This window comes from Megalops cyprinoides, chromosome 3 (assembly GCF_013368585.1).
Source record: "Megalops cyprinoides isolate fMegCyp1 chromosome 3, fMegCyp1.pri, whole genome shotgun sequence".
Taxonomy (NCBI): Eukaryota; Metazoa; Chordata; class Actinopteri; order Elopiformes; family Megalopidae; genus Megalops; species Megalops cyprinoides.
This window is the reverse complement of record NC_050585.1, coordinates 35,082,690-35,098,067: the sequence shown is the minus strand read 5'-3', so window position 1 is coordinate 35,098,067 and position 15,378 is coordinate 35,082,690. Positions and strand designations below refer to the sequence as shown.

Genomic DNA, 15,378 nt, shown 5'->3' with positions numbered 1-15,378 from the left:
GACCGGAGCCTTGGGTAGATGATCCCTGTGTGTGCTGATCTAGGGTAAACTTCCACTGCCCTACTTGCAATGGGAGAATTTTGGAAAAAAACATGAAAAACACATTTATCTGCACTAGGAGAGTAATGATTTAATAGAGATTTAATAGGAGAGTAATGATAGCAAATACCGCTTAATTGGTAAGTTACCAAAGCAGGGCCCTAAAGCTGGATTCAGTTGATGTGCCACATCAGTTTTCAATGTCCCATTACTTATCTAGTAACAAATCCCCCCTTTCTACTCCTTTCCATTGCTCAGCCTTGGATACCCCTCTTTACCTACACACAAGAAGTGTGAAGAATGTATAAATAATTCATAAAGTTACAGCAAAAAGTAGGTGCATTATAGTTTAAGCAAACATTGATAACTACAATATATAACTCAGCATTGCTATTAGAAGTGACTATACATTTGTGATTAATGTCTTGCGTAGGCTGACATTTTAGATTGAATTCATCATTGGGAAAAAAAAAAAAAGAGTTCAATGGAAATGTAATTGATCCACCATCTTTTCAGTGCTATAAAAATAATCATGACAATCATGATTGATTTTATACTGTTAAACAACAATATAAATATTCAACAGGAATAATTTAAAATCATGTAAAGTTTATTCTGTTATAATAAAATTTTTCCAGCTGCAATGCATGAGGGCCTAACACCCCTTGAACTTCGTGCCTTTACATGTTTCAGACAGACATCTCCATGAGGTAAAATGAAGAACTGGCATTATCTGTAAAGGAATTAACGCCATGAACAGACAAAGACCACGTCAAACACTGGGTGTCTGCTCGTTGTGTGACTTGGTCTCTGTGCACTGCTGATGGACTCCTTCAAAGAAAAGAGCAGGACCCACAGTCAGCATTTACATCACAACTACATCTTTTGTTGCTGGTGGTAAAAGGGTACCCAATGTCACCTGGCCACACTTCCTGTCAGACGTTTGCTGGACCCGTATCCATGTGCAGCTCAACTGCAGAGTCTTATTTGCTCTTGCATAGACAAAAATCTCAAAAAATCTGTACATGCTGTAACCAATAAGACAAACACTTTGATGGAAATGTTGATGTTGTAACACAGAACAAGTCACTGTGAGAATCCACCGTGAGGACGGTCCACTTAAAAATATTCAAGATCATCTGCACTTTAAAAGAGCGTTCCAAGATGGGGGAGAATGTGAGGTTAGACACCTCGCTGTGCGTATGCAGGAGGTTCCAGTGGGCCTGCACTTCTGACCTCCCGCCACACGAGGGCAGTGTAGCAGGTCTCATGCCTGGGTCCCATTCTCCCACGTCATGGCAGTGAAGTCCATGTCTGTCAGATTTACGGTGAAGGGTGCCTCCACCCTCTCCGGTTCTACTCGCTCTCCCGCCCCCTCACTGTTCAGGTTGTTCACTCGCCAGGAGTTTAGCGGTCGGATGGCTTTCCGGAACCGCTGAGAACAAAGAGAAGTTTAAACAATGAGATGAGATACTATCATGTCTATTACAGACTAGATTAAAAACACTTTCTGTCTAGACTTTATAGTCTTAATCTTTGGATCACTTGTTTCCATATTATTTTGGGAGCATTACAGTTGAATGTAGTAAACAGTTTAAAGATAAGTGTTCTCACTGTATTAGCCCTTTGTCTCCTGCAATCGCCTACATAACTCACAATCACACATATGCTTACATATAAATCTGTCAAGCATTAACCAAACACAGCAATGCATGAAAACAAAAGTTTTAACAAACTTCACACCCTGACATAAGTCTCGTCTCCCCTGCAGTGGAAATGTGTCTGGGAATTCAGTATGCTAGTTTGGGCATTCTGCCCCTTAATGCCAGTGTGATGGCTTCACCCCAGTGCTATTTGTATGTTTTTGTGAAATCCATTGAGCTCTGAGCTCTTAGGCTGACCACAGGGAAAGTGCAGGAGAGGGCAGTACTCACGTCTCTCAGTGTCCCTGACTCCTTGCTGATAGCCACAATGGCCCAGATGGGTATTTGCAGACAGCAGGTGGCGCCCATGCACACCCCCAGGGCCTTGCCCCAGCGTGGGAACACGTATTTGCCGTAGTGCAAGGAAGTATTGTACATTTCGATGAAGATGTAGGTCAGTATGAACTGTAACCACAAAACAACAGAGTGAACGAATGGATGAATAAATATAGCAATGACTGAGCCAAGGACTGAATGAATGGGATCCTGTCTAGAATTACATGTCTCCTCTGGTGGCCTTTTCAATTATTCACCATTTACCCTTGAACAGAATGGCATAGATGGACACTTGGTTTAGTCTGGAGGCCAGTTCTCTCAGCAGACTGTTTTACATCCAGGTTAAAGAGGCTGAGAGGCCCCAAGATTCTTGAGCAGGATTTTAAATTACGTACATTACATTTCTGTTCCAGCCACTAGACCCTGCCTTAGTTGAACTCCTTTCCTCCACAGATACACTATATGGACAAAAGTATTCGGACGCCTGACCATTACACCAACAGGGACTGTAATGACACTGTATTCAAATACATATACTTTAATATGGAGTTGGTCCCCCTTTTGCAGCTATAACAGCTTCCACTCTTCTTGGAAGGCTTTCCACAAGATTTTGGAGTGTTTCTGTGGGAATTTGTGCCCATTCAGAGCATTTATGAGGTCAGGCACTGATGTTGGACGAGAAGGCCTGGCTCGCAATCTCTGTTCCAGTTCGTCCCAAAGGTGCTGGATGGGGTTGAGGTCAGGGCTCTGTGCGGGTCAGTCAAGTTCTTCCACACCGAACTCATCAAACCATGTCTTTACAGTCCTTGCTTTGTGCACTGGGGCACAGTCATGTTGGAATAGAAAAGGGCCTTCCCCAAACTGTTGCCACAAAGTTGGAAGCATAGCATTGTCTAAAATGTCTTGGTATGCTGAAGCATTAAGATTGCCCTTCACTGGAGATAAGGGGCCTAGCCCAAACCCTGAAAAACAGGTGTGGCCAAATACCTTTGTCTATATAGTGTATGTGCACTATTTACACATCCCAGGAAGGAACATTGTTCCTGCTCTTACCAGTAAGAGGAAGGGAGTGCAGAAAACCCAGCATGCTTTGAAGTAGAGCAGGACTTTAGTGCACCAGGGTGGGCAGCGGCAGATCATGTCGATGATGTCCTGACAAAACTGGTTTACACCTGAGTACAGACACACATATACACAGTAATCACGCATCTAACTTGTTACGAAACGACAGTTTAATCAGGAAGAATCATGGGTGTGCCGCTGTGGTTGAGGAATCACCAAAGTTCATAACCAGAGGATTGCAGATTCAAATCCCTGGTGGGGTATAAGTGTTGTAACCTTCAGTACAGTACTTACCTAATGATAATACGTAATAGTTATTTGATTAATAGCATTATACCCTGTGAAACAGTGACCAGTATCTGTTTCAGAGGCAGGCACAAGAGAGGTACTCTGGAATGAAGAGCAGGATGACGCTCACCATAGAAGAAGGCAATGCCAAGGCACATGAAGAGGGTGATGATGATGAGGCCAAAGCTAGTGCTGAATGAGTCGATGAGGGTGAACCAATAGATCCCTCCCTAGGGAATGGCAAACAGTCAGTTTGGACATACCCAACAAAAACTCCAAACACAAATATAACCAACCACTATCACAGAATAAGCCTATGTGATGTCCCCTATTCAACATGGCTCCTCTAGGTATATAACAGCAAACACAGAATAAACCTGCCTTATCCAATATATGTAACAGAGCTAATGGAGAAAGCTGGTGTTAACTCATGAAGAGGGAGCGTAGAGGCTGCATGTAAGGGAGCTCTTCTGGGTACAATAAGCCTATGAAAGTGATCTCAGCCCCTAGGAGGTAGCTCTGGGGAGAGCCAGCACATTCTATCTGCGTATAGTTTTACCACTTCAGGTCAGAAACTATTTCATAACCTTGACACATACCTTAACACATGTCCTTAAGATATGGGCAAAACTAAATGAGAGGATAAGATTTTAATAAACAAGCACTCTATGACTGGCTCTAACGCATTACAGGACGATATGAGCCAATATGAAGCTGGATGCTTTTAAAACGCAATCAAACAAAAACAACACACACAGAAGAAAAAAATCAAGGCCCAGACCTGAATCTTTTCAAGAGACCTTGATGAAACCTCACTATTCATAGCATGATCCTGCTCAACTCCACACACACACACACACACACACACACGCACACACGCACACACGCACACACGCACACACGCACACACACAGAGGTCTCTCTGACTCACATCAGTGATTAGCAACAGGCCCATCAGATAGAACGCGAAACAGAGTGCCGCCAGGAAGAGGGATTTGTGCTTCATGTTCCGCCTCAGCTGGGGGAACTCGTCCAGAACCGCTGTGGTGATTCCCTCCATGTTCCCAAACTGCAGCCAGAGGGGTAGTGAAAGAGAAAAGAGGGAGAGAGAGAGAGAGAAAGAGAGAGAGAGTGAGTGTGAGAAAGGGATGGAGAAAAGATGGGAAAATTCAAGGTAATAGAAAAGGAGGGGGACATTTGGAAAAATAAGAACATTTTTTTACATCAAATCAATTAATATGAGGATCTAATGTATTTCTGTGGTGTTCCCTCATTAAATCTGAGTGAACTCATATGTAAAGGGAGAAGGAAGCTTGTAATTTACCAGAGTGTCCACCCCCAACATGAACAGCATGAGGAAGAACAGAATGGACCAGAACACAGACCCAGGCAGGAGAGCAAGGGCCTCTGGGTAGGCCACAAATGCCAACCCCGGACCTACACAACAAAAAAGAAGACATCAGACACAGTGCACTCTGTGAATAATCATCAAAACATTAGGACACACTTACAAGCCTGCTATATAAGAACCCCATCGTATTGGTTGTTAGCGGAAGTCTTTGGAACTGAATATGACATAAGGAAACAGGCTCCTTCCGCCACAGGATTCCTACCTGTGTCGGCCACCTTTCCCACGGGCACATTCTTGCGCCAGGCCATGTGGCCCAGGATGGAGAATATGGCAAAGCCAGCAAAAAAGCTGGTGCTGCAGTTCCCGATGGTGATGATCAGGGTGTCCCTGAAATACAGTAAAAAATCCTAATTAGCGAACAGCTTTCATCGCACTACTGCACTGTTGCATTGTGAGACTGCAGCTCCAATGCAACAGCAGCAGCAACATCATGCTGAGGTTTTAGCTGGAGTAACATTTGAAAGCACATTTGCGAAAAGGCTCTCAGGAGGCAGATGCTGACCTGATGACGTTGTTATCAAATTTGTTGTATGAAGCCATGGACAGCAGCCCCCCAACACCAATGCCCAGGGAATAGAAAATCTGTGAGGCTGCATCATTCCACACCTGCCAAGGGGGCAGAAGTCAAATAGAATGTGTCAATGTCATTCTGCAAGAGAGTTGCAAGAAAAGTTTTTTGACACCAATTCAAAAAGTTAATAACTCGCTGATGTCAACCAAAATGTCTTCCTGCATCGCTAGAATTTCTCCGTCTCCACCCATCAAATAGTTTGTAAGGCCTCAGTTTCCCACCCCCCATTTTTGTGAAATCCAAACAAAGAGAAGTATGAAAGTGGGTCAGGCTGCACACTGCTTCCCCCCTAAGGGCCTTACCTGCGCGCTAGCCAGTCGTTCCCAGTCAGGGGTGAGGTAGAAGGCCACGCCCTGCAAGGATCCCTCCAGGGTGGCCCCTCGTATGATCAACACGATCAGCACAAAATAAGGGAAGGTAGCCGTCACATACACCACCTGAGGTAAGGGGGGAGTGAAGGAGAGAGAGCGCAGTGTCAGGAGTTCACCTCGGCCGATACCTGATAGCACCACAATGTTCCGGTCACCATGTCCATGACAGCAAACACTGGCAGGTCACCTGGTCTGTTCCCACATACATGTGAAGAAAGGCCACTGTCGGTGCAAGTAGGGGGCTAACACCAGCTCTAATCACGAATGTCCCTGGACTGTTTTTGAAACATCGTTTTAGGAAAACGGTAACACATGTAAATCATTAATAATGTAAGTCTCTGGTTTGAGAGCTCTAAGTTACTGGCAAAGAGAGGTTTCCAAGAACAATAACTGAAGGGATTATAGAGGGTATTACTGTGATATACTCGAAACATTAGGGTGCGACACACTGGCTGTGATGTTGTCCAACACTAGGTGTGTTAAGGTGTGAAACAGCAATACCCCTATTCCCCTGTAGAGCTGAAAGTGAGGTAGCATAAGCTAGACGCTAGAGTCAAACCTGGCTGACATGGTACAAAACATCTGCTTTTTATTTCAATTAACAAACCTGAAGTACATGATGTCTCACGAACCCCTGCGATGGTTCTATACAGAGATAATGGCCTTTGTGTCATCTGCAGTTAAAGGCTGAGGCTTTCTCAAAGAAAAACACCCAGTGTTCGAATTACAGGGGGGATTGGGGGAGGGTGGTCTGACTGCCCTAATTAAGACTCGGACCCCTCCAAAAGAGGGGGGTCGAAATATTTATATATTCTTCTTACCTGTAATTGTAAATATTACAATATATTTCCCATATTCATGCCTGGAGGAATCTTGTAATATATGTAATATATTACATATGTACATTATATATGTACAACATACCATTGCTCACTTGCAAGCAGGCCACCACCAGCAATACCAATGGGCTGAGGTTATGTGGGCCATGGCCAAAAAAGAACGAAAAATTGCCATGAACCAAACCTGAACTAGGAGGCCTAGCTAGTTGCAGCTCCACAGCGGGGGCAGGGTAGAACTGCTGGTGTGGCATGGTGAGTGTTGTGCTGCTCTCTCACCTTGCCTGAGCTGCGGATCCCCTTCAGCATGCAGAGGAAGATGATGACCCAGGCTATCAGCAGGCAAATGGCCAGCGGCCACCTCACAGGCCCCGGGTCATGAAGGCCTTGACTGTGGACCACACCCAGCACGCGCTCACTGGGGCAACACACACAAACACACACACAAATACACACAAACAAACACACACAAACACAGTCAATTAAGCAACACAGGCCTAAGCCTGATGCCTACCCACAGATAATGAAACTGAAAATGGAGGTACATAAATCAAAATTGACATTCGTTGCCAATTTTTCCACAGATCTTCCGTCACTGATTTCTGTAAGAAGCTGATATCTGAGGTTATCATGAGATTTTGGCATCTACAATTATGTGTTATGCATTTTGGAGTTTGTGAGGGTCACATATATCTAAGATTTAGTTAGAATTGGCTTAATGAAAGGTATCAAGAGTGAAGGAGAACTTACTTCCAGAAGACCTCAGTGGGGCTCAAGTGAGATTTCTCACTTGATCCATTCAAGGCAGTACCATTCTATTAGCAGAAAGAGAAAAAAACTAAGCCTAAGACATCTCTTAAGATTTTTTTGTTTTGTGTATTTTATAATCTCCAGTATGAAGGATGAGAGGAAAAATCTTCATATCCTGTGACAGAAACATGGCAGCCAAATTCTCACCCATTATAATCAAGCAAAGTGAAAAAACAGTGGATCCTACTTTAATGATTTTTTTATTCATTGACATTTAAACCAATAATCAAATTTTTAGAATCCTTTAGTTTCATTTTTCAACCTTCTGCACATTAGACAATATTAGCCATTTAGTGACTCTACAGAGACAAGACAGGACAGTCTCACCCCACAGAGGCCAGCATTGGAGATGGCACTGCACGACCAGGGCAGTGGACTTTGGAAGGAGCTGCCCAGGTAGTAGAAGGTCCAGGCAATGATCACGTTGTAATAGAGACACACCAGGGTGGAAACACACAGCATCCCAATTCCAATGCCTGCCACAGAAAGGAATAGAATAGTGGGCCACAGCTGCACATACAGTATGTGAGAGAACAGCATGTGCGTGAGAGGCAGGGACAGGGTTTAACTGACTGAAATTACACATACAGAGAGGAAGAGATTTACATTTCTCCCAAACATTTCCATGTGCTTGCACGGTGTTCCCCACAGCTACAACCAACCCACTGAGCAGAAAGTGGAAAGGGCAGGGTCACTCCCTTAATCTCCATAAACAAAGCACTGTATACTGTCTCTAACCCTCCTCTGTACACTCATGTGGCTTGGAGTCCCATCATTTTTACAGTCACTGTAGGGTTGCACAGTTGCGTGTATGACCAGGGTAGTGACTGACCTCAGAGAGAAGCCAGAGGTGTGATTTATGATCGGGCGGGCTCACCTTTGAGAAGAGGGCAACACTTCCACACTGTGATGGGACCGGCAGCTCCGTACTGCCCCAGACTGAGCTCCATGAGGAAGAGCGGCACCCCCGTGAAGAACAGCATGATGAAGTATGGAATGAGGAACACGCCTAAGTTGGGTCAGGGAGTGGAAAACGGAGGAGAAAAGGGACCCACAGGTCAAACAAACTGAACCAAAGATGCCTTCAGCTAACTTTCACCTGCTTTTATGAATCACATGATACTTCTTTCCCCAGAGAGTTGCTGTTGAGTCATTGATGCGTTGAATGGCACTGTGAACAATTTGATTGGTTGTAAAAATAATAACATTACACTTTAGACTTTACAGGTTTTTCTCTAATCCTAAGCACTTTACAGCACAAAAGAAACATTCAATTCACACAGAAAATGAACAGGAAAAAAATAAATCAATAGAAAAGATCTGATAAAAGGAGTAAAAAATGAACCTCCACATCCAGCAGCAGCAAAAAGAAAAATATAAAGTTGCCAGATTTAAAATTTTAATTGTAAAATTTTAATCAACCCATTGAAGTAGAAATCACCCTTTTCCCAAGTATTACTGCTCTCCATTTCTTCAAACAACAGCGTTCAAAACCGCACACTGTAAACATTGACTTGGAATGTTCACTTGAGAAAGTGTCTGGTTACAGGTGCTTCCAGAGTCCTGGGAAAGCTTTGTGTTCAGGAATGGAATGCCAGTGTGTGTCTGAATGTGCAAACATGCAGCGCCCTCCTTCCTCTTTTCCGTCCAGCAGACATTAAGCCAGGCACGTTAGGGCCTGTACGGACATGCCGTGGAGTCGGCTGCCAGAGCCTCTACAGCGCCGTCGCTAATTAAATCCTCCCATGGAGAACAAGTGCGTCTGCCAACAGACAACGCATTGGGTTGGGTTTTTATTTGTCCTCCCTCCCTCCCTCAACTGACATTCAGGCAGGTTTCTAGAAAGCAGATTCAACAGTAACACCCTGGAGATGTTTCGGTCACTGGTTTGCACTGTTACAAATGTGCACCAGATATTACAGTCAGCTTGTTCCTGCTCCATTTTTTTTTTCCAGGAAGGACAAAGCTAGCTGCAGACTTGGCTGTTGCAGAGTGCATTTTTGAAAGGAGGCAGGCCTGGAGCGCTGTATCGCCTTTCGGAAGCAGGCTGGGAGTGCCGCACTTGGGTTACAGCTCTCAGAAACGTGCTTGGCTCAACATGCAGCTGGAGGACAGGGAAGGACAGTGCACTAGTCCCACTAACATTATGCCCCCATATGCACTTCAGTAATGCCAAATCACAGGATTCGGCCTAAGAATCATTTCCTTTTCTGCCCAATTTAGTTTCATTGTTCAGTTCCTTGCCTGGTGCAGATAGCTTTGGTTTCTTTCAACAGAGGTCTGTCTGGGGAAAACTTTCATGACTGGCATGACAGTAATCTGTTTAGGAATTTCATTTTTTCAGGCCAGCATTTTTTGGAGGGGGTGTGCACTGCTCTCCTCAGCTGTATAAGTGAGACACCATAACTCTCAGCACTAATGAGCAAGGCACTGGAAAAAGAAATCTTTGAGAAAGCTGCCATGAGAGCACTTCTATCACCATGGCAACTGAAGGTCACCATCTAACACAAAGAAACCCTTTTGGAGTTTACCTGGGTGGGTTTTCATACCTTACTATGTGAAGGGGAACGTTGCAACCAATAGCTGAGACCGGTTCAAGTCACCACACAAACAAAGCCTATAATATCACACTAAGGTGATCTCTAACTCCTGAGTGTTCGATACAGTTTGAAATGATTTTCAAATCGAGTTACACCATTTCAAGTTGCTCAGTTCATCTTCCCTTTACATCAGTTTAAAATGCTTTGTATTGTATAGAATGTATACACCCATGATCCTGACTGTGTTAAAAATAGTTATGTTTATTGCAGTCCCTACTTAATAGCACATTTGGAACTTCTGAAATCACTGTTTATTACAGGGAAATCATGACGTTCTTGTCTGCTATATAGAGAGAATGAATTCATGGGTGTATATTTAGTCTGGTAAAAAACAGAACTTTTTTCATTATTTAAAAATCAAATTGTAAACACAGGAAATTGTAAAAAAGGATGACCATTATTAAACAGGAAAACATGCAGGAAAAACAGGGAGGTGTGGTCCTCTTCAGACAGCCAAAATGATATTACAGACATCAAACTGGACCATTCTGTTTGCACCACTTCCTCTGGCATAATCTTAAATATCCCCCCCCCAACAGCCATTTGCACTGCATCTGTAGTAATCTGCAGTGTATATCACCTCTGTTTTGTTCATGGTGAAGTGCTATTCTAAAGTTGAGCTGCTGGTTACTCACCTCCTCCATTGCGGTAGCAGAGGTAAGGGAACCTCCAGACATTGCCGAGGCCTACACAGTAACCGATGCAGGACAGCAGGAACTCGTACTTGCCCCCCCACTGATCCCGGGGCGGATGGGCGTCTGGGGGTGGTGCCGGAGACGGGGGGCGGGAATCAAACTGCGGCTGGGATGTTGGGTCAATGACATCGTGGGCCAAAGTCAGCCCGTTCAACTGTGCCGGGACCTTCCAAAGAACAGAGGCAGAGCGCGGAACGATGTGATTTCAGTCAGAGCTTGCTTCATTTATCTTCCTTTTACATCACCTTACAATGCGTCATATTGTGCAATATAAATACACCCATGTTGCTGTTTGGCTTAAATAGGTACATACATTGCAAAAGCCAAGCACTCTTTGTACTTTTTCAGAAAACACTGTTTATAATGCAATGATGTTACAATACAATGATGTTCTTATCTGCTACGCAGACAGGAAAAATTCACAGAGGTACATTGGTCTTAGTTTCACAGATGAACTTTTTTCATCACGTCATTTTAATTTTAAACAAAATTAGTTGTACAAAGACATGGCAATAATTAAATAGGACGATAATACGTTGGGGGAAATTCTCTGCTGCCACCCTTTAAGGTCAACACGATAACAGATTCATATAATCACTCATGAAAGAAGGCACAGTTGGAGTTCCTCCATCTTCCAGCACCATTGCACTATAGTTCTCCAAACTATTTCAGTCAAAGGGGAAACACAGCAGCTGTGTGTGGCAATCCACTCAACAGCAAATCAATTAGAGTACTGAGCTGAGGGAGGGTTGAGAGAGGGAAGTGAAGCACTGGGAGTGGCACTACCTAGTGTATGATGACTTGCCTATTGTACCAGGTGTACAACATTCTAAGAAGTTCTATGGCCAGAGGAAGCATCAGATGACCTTTCTGGGAATAAATTTCTAGGACACTGTAGCATTTTACTTGCTTAGCAGACACCCCTATCCAGGGCAAACTGGCATGCTGAGAGTTTGAAATGTTCATAGTGTCTGATGTATAGCTAATACACGCAGTTCACCGCACATCAGATATGGCCCATAGAAGCTGTTTTTGTAGCCTGTGTCTGTTTAGACACAGGCATAAAAGTATGCTTGCTTCTGGACCACTGATGCAACATGCCACTATGTTCATATTTCTTGACAACATGAGAAGGAATCAACTTTCATATGGTCGCAACAAACTTCTTCTCTAAGCACCTCTGAGCTCAGAACTAAGTTCAGGCTTATAGGCCATGACCTGTTGTGCTTGGCTCTGAAGCTGGCTCCCTCAAAGACATTGTGTGGAAACTTACAAGTGTAATGTCATTTAGTCATTACTGCACTCATCTGAGTGAAGCAAACCACTGACATTATAGTCTCCATCTCTGTGTTAAGGCAATGGGCAATGTGCCTAATTTGAGTGTAAGGGGAATAGGTAGTAAAACAAATCTGTACTAATGATTTTGAGTACATATATGAATTGACCAAGGGAGTGACCACTTTTCACTTATGGTTGTAACAATATATTTGAGATAAAACAAAAATAAAAACAAAACACAAAAATAAAACAAAAACAATAACTGTAGTTTTAATAATAGTAATTACTAAGAACATCAAGAACAATGATAATACTAATACCACTACTAAAGACAAAATCTTGCAGTGATATTATTATTAGAAATACAGCATATGGAACCCCAGCCACTAAATGTGATATGGAGACACATTACATAACCTGTATAAATGTGTTCTTTTCCATTTGATGATTAAAATCAATTTGCACATGGCAGCCATGTTTTTAGATTCATTAACTTTCCCTTCACATTTCATATGAAATGATGACCAAAGGTCCTACATTTTACATCAACATCAGAAAAAAAGATTACGATTTCTTCAACACGGCATTTTCAAAAATCACTAAAAATGATCATTTTTCAATTGCTGGTATTTTGCTTGCATCAGAGACTTTATATGTATTTCACTCCATTTGATAGCAAAAAAAAAAAAAAAAAACATGGATGCACGGATTTTTAATCTGACTGTACAAGGATTAAACAAACCAAATTTCATGCCAATCAGTCGAACGGTTCATGAGAAGTTGACATTTATGTTTTTCAAAGATTAATTGAATCTGTTTTGGAAGTGCACATACATGGCACACTAAATCCAGTGTGGTTGCAGAACCATGTGACTTGTGTGCTAAATATTAACGTTATGTAACTTCCCAGTCTTCCCTCTACTAGGCTGTATAATTTTGATTAACTGCTTGTGGCTGATTAACAGCCATTTGAAAAGCATGTCTGTTAAAAGGTGGGGAGAAAGCACACAGTTCTGTCACCTATGCAAACTGACTTGTATGTGGCTCTCAGGTTATATAAAGTAGCAATATTTCCTTTGCAATAAAGATGGAAGGGCCTCTTGGGTGTATTCTAACTAAAGAGTTTTAAATAATTTATACACACACACACACACACACACTGTGTGTGTATATATAACCATTGTATTGGTTTATTGTATTTGTCTGTCATGTTTTTCCATGTTGCAACTTCTCTTTCCTAAATTAGACACCAAAACATCACTTTCCCTTATATGCTAATATTATAAAGTGTTGGAAATTCCAGTAAAACCAGCCACTGTGCCTTAGGAAAGTATTTTATGGACGTGATTACACACATAAACTGAAATGCAATGTATTATTGTTGCCGTTGTTGCAACTGTGTTAATACACAATCATCACAATTGTCATTCAGGTTAACACCCTCAACAGGCTGCGTTAAAATGCTGCCTGTTCCTGTAACTGCTTAAAAACTAGATTATCCCCCCCTAAACTAGATTATCTGTCGGCATCCTACCACCTCAAACTGGACCAGTACAGACTGATGAAACCGACTCTTGCTCTTCAAAAACGGGGCCTTTGCGCAGACTCCTAAATAGTATCGTTCTCTGTAAATTGCCTTTCGCTATTCAAGGTATCTTTGCTCTTTCCTCTTTCTGTTTCTCTGTTTCACCCCAGACTGCGACACTCCCTTTGTAAAAGTGCTACAATGTGATAGGTTGAAAATCGAAGCTCCCCTTTCAACAAATAAAAGGATTTCGATAACTACATACGGTGAAATTGTGTTAATATATGGACACAGAAACTTTCCACAACGCTTTCTCTACGCGGAATGAAGATGGACTAGTTTCGCCACTTCATTCGCCGTGAGCTACCCATCGTAGCAGTTTGATTTCAAAAAGAACCAAGAACTCTACTCATCTACAAAGGAAGAATGTCCATTTTATTGCAAGAGCTTTGTTTTTATGTTTGGCTATAGGCTGGTGACAGTTTCCTGTCTGCCCTTCTTCGCTTACCTCAGTCTCTGATGTAGTTGTTGTTTTCCCTGCGGAGAGGTTTCCAGGTGCCGTTTTCGGCTCCTCACCGTGCATCTCACCCGGGGACGACTCGGTGTTCTTCTTCGGATGTTCGCCCCGTTGCTCAGGTAAAGGTTTCATTGAGATCGCGAATGTGTTCGAGAAAAGGACAGGGTTCCACTTATGTATTATGTAAAATATTAAAACGTTAAAAAGGTTTAAAAGTGAAGTTATAGTCCAAAGATAAGCGCAGGTGTCGTCATGTTTGGCAGTAATGAGGAGAACAGAAGAGGGAGGGGGAAAAAACGTCTCTGGCTGACGGAGCGTCCCTGGTTTAAGCTCACCTCAAGGCAGGTAAGCCACACCCCTTCGCAGCATCGTCTTTGTGCCGCTGCGTCTATATGCAGCAAAGGGAACTTGTTTAAAGCTTCTGGGGTTTTTTTTTTTCTAAGGTTTACGTATGTAGTTGAAAGTCACGTATTGTTTCCTGTGTAGGTTAGCATTTGAAAGAGCGGCACCAAAATGTTCGTATCAAGCAAAAGTGATACTATCTTACAAACCCGTTATCAGTCTTTTCTCACTCAAGGTCGTAATTGTGTGACGTTTTGTTTATGTTTTATTAGAGGGTATTTTGTTCGTGTTTCTGGTGTTATGCAGTTTTCATTTGGTTACACTTTTCACTCCATTAATAACGAATGCTTTACTGCTATAGCAACAAAAGATCAGGAAATCTCACTGGAAACCTCAGTTGCAACAGCAGGAAATTACAGCTTTCTGTTCAGCACACCCTTTTCAAGAAAGCAAGGGCCTGCAGACGCAAGGAGATGGACGCAAATTTTGCTTCTGAAGATCATCAATCTACCTTGTTGTAATCATTACTTTTTAATGCTTTGAAAATTAGGTTCTGTAAGGTAGCCTAAATTAAAAATAAATCAATGTTTGAAATGAAAATACTAGGTAATGGTGTGTCACCATTCCCTGTGAACCCCTTAGGTCATGAGGTGTTTTTAAATCACCCAAATGGTAAGACATAGACATTAACATATCCTTGACCTATTTAAATAGTCAAATGGCAACAGTGTTTTAGACTATATCAGTTATGGACTCTGAGAGTTCCATGTTTTGGTTGCATACTGCTGTAGTTGAAAATCTTTAAATTGATAAAATGGCTCACATCCTGAAAACCCATGTCTTTTTTTTTTTTTTACAGTCTTTCTCTTGAAGATGTTCTTTTTCACTGTTTTTTGGCCTACTGTGCAGGCCTGTTAAGCCACTTGCACATAAATTGTATTTCTATTTTGCATACTATTAATGGCTCTTAGTTTTATTTAATTCAGATGTATGTATGTATGCCTACATTTGTGTGATATTGCATGGGCTCTTCTCATTTGCCTCATGCATTTAA

At 42.4% G+C, this 15,378-nt stretch overlaps 1 protein-coding gene across 1 annotated transcript; it reads right to left on the bottom strand.

Moving 5' to 3' along the window:
* Positions 1-560: 560 nt before the first annotated feature.
* Positions 561-14,291, bottom strand: slc6a7 (solute carrier family 6 member 7). The gene is made up of 15 exons (XM_036522965.1): positions 13,974-14,291; positions 10,603-10,828; positions 8,245-8,376; positions 7,695-7,843; positions 7,308-7,372; positions 6,837-6,975; positions 5,653-5,787; positions 5,282-5,385; positions 4,982-5,106; positions 4,693-4,805; positions 4,300-4,437; positions 3,499-3,598; positions 3,072-3,190; positions 1,974-2,147; positions 561-1,474 (listed from the first exon to the last, which is right to left on the bottom strand). Exons 1-15 carry the CDS (start codon positions 14,112-14,114, stop codon positions 1,307-1,309), a joined length of 2,028 nt encoding a protein of 675 aa, XP_036378858.1. The 5' UTR covers positions 14,115-14,291; the 3' UTR covers positions 561-1,306.
* Positions 14,292-15,378: the final 1,087 nt, after the last annotated feature.